This window comes from Canis lupus, chromosome 27 (genome assembly GCF_003254725.2).
Source record: "Canis lupus dingo isolate Sandy chromosome 27, ASM325472v2, whole genome shotgun sequence".
Taxonomy (NCBI): domain Eukaryota; kingdom Metazoa; phylum Chordata; class Mammalia; order Carnivora; family Canidae; genus Canis; species Canis lupus.
The window spans coordinates 6,365,530-6,367,673 of NC_064269.1; the positions used below are offsets into that span (position 1 = coordinate 6,365,530).

A 2,144-nucleotide genomic window follows, 5' to 3' on the forward strand; every position below is an offset into this window, starting at 1 on the left:
CTACCTAAGCCAAAGGGAGATGCTCAATGACTGAGCCACCTAGGCTCCCTGAAACTGAGTAACTTTTAAGTTGATGATACCATTAGAATGTTTGAGCTAAGACTAAAATTAAGGTTACTACTCTAAGACTAGTTCTTTTTCCACTTCAGTAGCAGCTAACCCAGAACTGTAGAGACCACTGTCTAAGTATCAGAGCCAAGGCATATTGAAATATAATTTAGGTGAACTCCCTATTAGCAAAGTTGCTTGTGACCCCAAAACAACACAAAACTCAGCTTGTAACAATCAATTCAAAACCACCAATCAGACTAGTTGGAACATCTATTCTAATCCCAACCTCAACATCATTTTACTGAGACCTGAGGCAATGCATTCTCCTTATGTATAAAATAAAGGCTGTAAAGTCTGCTATGACACCACCCTTACTTGTTGTGAGTCTATGACCTTACTATTCTGAGAAGGAATCATTTGCCCATGGGGCCCCCTAGATTTTGGCTATAAAAGGTTTTTTGGGCTTAGCCACTGGGGCTTTTCTCCCTTTTTTTGACATACCCGACTTGCATGTGCCTGGTATTTTTATCAAAAGAGTGATGAGGTAGGGTGAAGGTATAGAGATCATGACAAGATAGTGCTACTAGTTAGAAAAGAAGGGCAAGTGAAGACATTGTATCTGAGAAGACACTTTCTTATCTCGAGTTTCCTGTGTTGGTCTATAGGTAAGGAGATATATTGTCTGTGAGTAGAAAATTCTTATTCACTGAGAAAGACTCAGATCAATGTCTTACCAAGTGGAGAAATCATTCATTTCTTTTGAGGGACAGAATCTCTAAGCAGCCATGAAAAACGTCAGTATAATTACTGAATTTGTCCTTCTGGGATTGTCTAGTGATCCCCAGATCCAGACTATGCTCTTTGTGCTGTTCCTGGGGATTTACCTTCTGACTTTGATGGGAAATCTGGTGATGATCCTGGTGATCAGGGTTGATTCTCATCTCCAAACACCCATGTACTTCTTCCTCGGACACTTATCCTTCCTGGATCTCAGTTTCTCCTCAGTCACTGTGCCCAAAATGCTACAGAACTTCTTATCTCAGAAGAAAAGCATCTCGGTGTGGGGTTGCATCACTCAGAGTTTCTTTTTCACTCTCTCTGGAGGAACAGAAGCTTGTCTGCTCTCTGCCATGGCCTATGACCGCTATGCTGCCATCTGCTACCCTCTGGTCTACACCATGGTCATAAACAGGCCTCTCTGTATTGTGACTGTGAGTATAGCTTGGACAGTGGGATTTCTGATTTCCTTGATGAATATTCTTTTCATCTACAAGTTACATTTCTGTGGGTCCAACATTATCCCCCATTTCAGCTGTGAGCTACCTCCGCTCTTTCCTCTGTCCTGTACAGATCCCATTGTCAATGAGATTCTTCTAGCAGTGTCATGTGCGTTTCTGGGACTGCTGACACTTCCCCTAATCCTCTTCTCTTACTCCAGAATCATTTCTGCCATTCTGAACATCCGCTCCTCTGAGGGCCAAGCCAAAGCCTTCTCCACCTGCTCCTCCCACCTCACCGTGGTACTCTTGTTCTATGGGACAGCTCTATTCAGGTACATCAGCCCTGCCTCAGGCTCAGTGTTGGAGCGAGTGGTCTCCATTCAGTACAGTGTGATCACATCTTTGGTGAACCCCCTCATCTACAGTCTCAAGAACCAAGAGGTGAAGGCAGCTCTGCAGAGGATGCTAAAGCAACAAAAGTGTGCCCTGGGGTAGAAAAAAAAGCTGTGTCATTCGGCTCAGAAATAGAACAAAATTATCTCTAAAGAAGAATGATTTTTATAAGCCTAGAGCACTTGGGGAAGTTGCATTTCAATTAAATTCAAGTGTTTGTCTGGACTTCAAAGCAAATAAGCTCTCACAAAAATGGAGGCCAGGGAAAGAATTTGAGGTATGGGCTCCTATCTAGCAACCCTTTACAAAATAATCTGAGAGAAGGATCTTGGCTTCATCTGAGAAGACAGCAGATGAGGTGTATTTGGAGCAGAGTAGGATGTCTGACCAAATTGATTATTTCTGGAGTGTCTTTGAAGATGTTTCCAGAAGAATTTGAATCAATGAGCTGGATAAAGAAGATTGCCCTCACCGATGTGA

The 2,144-nt window shown here is 42.7% G+C and overlaps 1 protein-coding gene across 1 annotated transcript; it reads left to right on the plus strand.

The window, feature by feature from the left end:
• Positions 1–625: 625 nt before the first annotated feature.
• On the plus strand, positions 626–1,766 carry LOC112678166 (olfactory receptor 8S1-like). The gene has a single exon (XM_025477263.3). The coding sequence runs from the start codon at positions 837–839 to the stop codon at positions 1,764–1,766; it is 930 nt and encodes a 309-aa protein (XP_025333048.1). The 5' UTR covers positions 626–836.
• The last annotated feature ends 378 nt before the right edge of the window (positions 1,767–2,144 follow it).

What these genes read in the sequence shown, in the direction of transcription:
- LOC112678166 (XM_025477263.3), top strand. Translation starts at nt 837, where the DNA reads ATGAAAAACGTCAGTATAATTACTGAATTTGTCCTTCTGGGATTGTCT.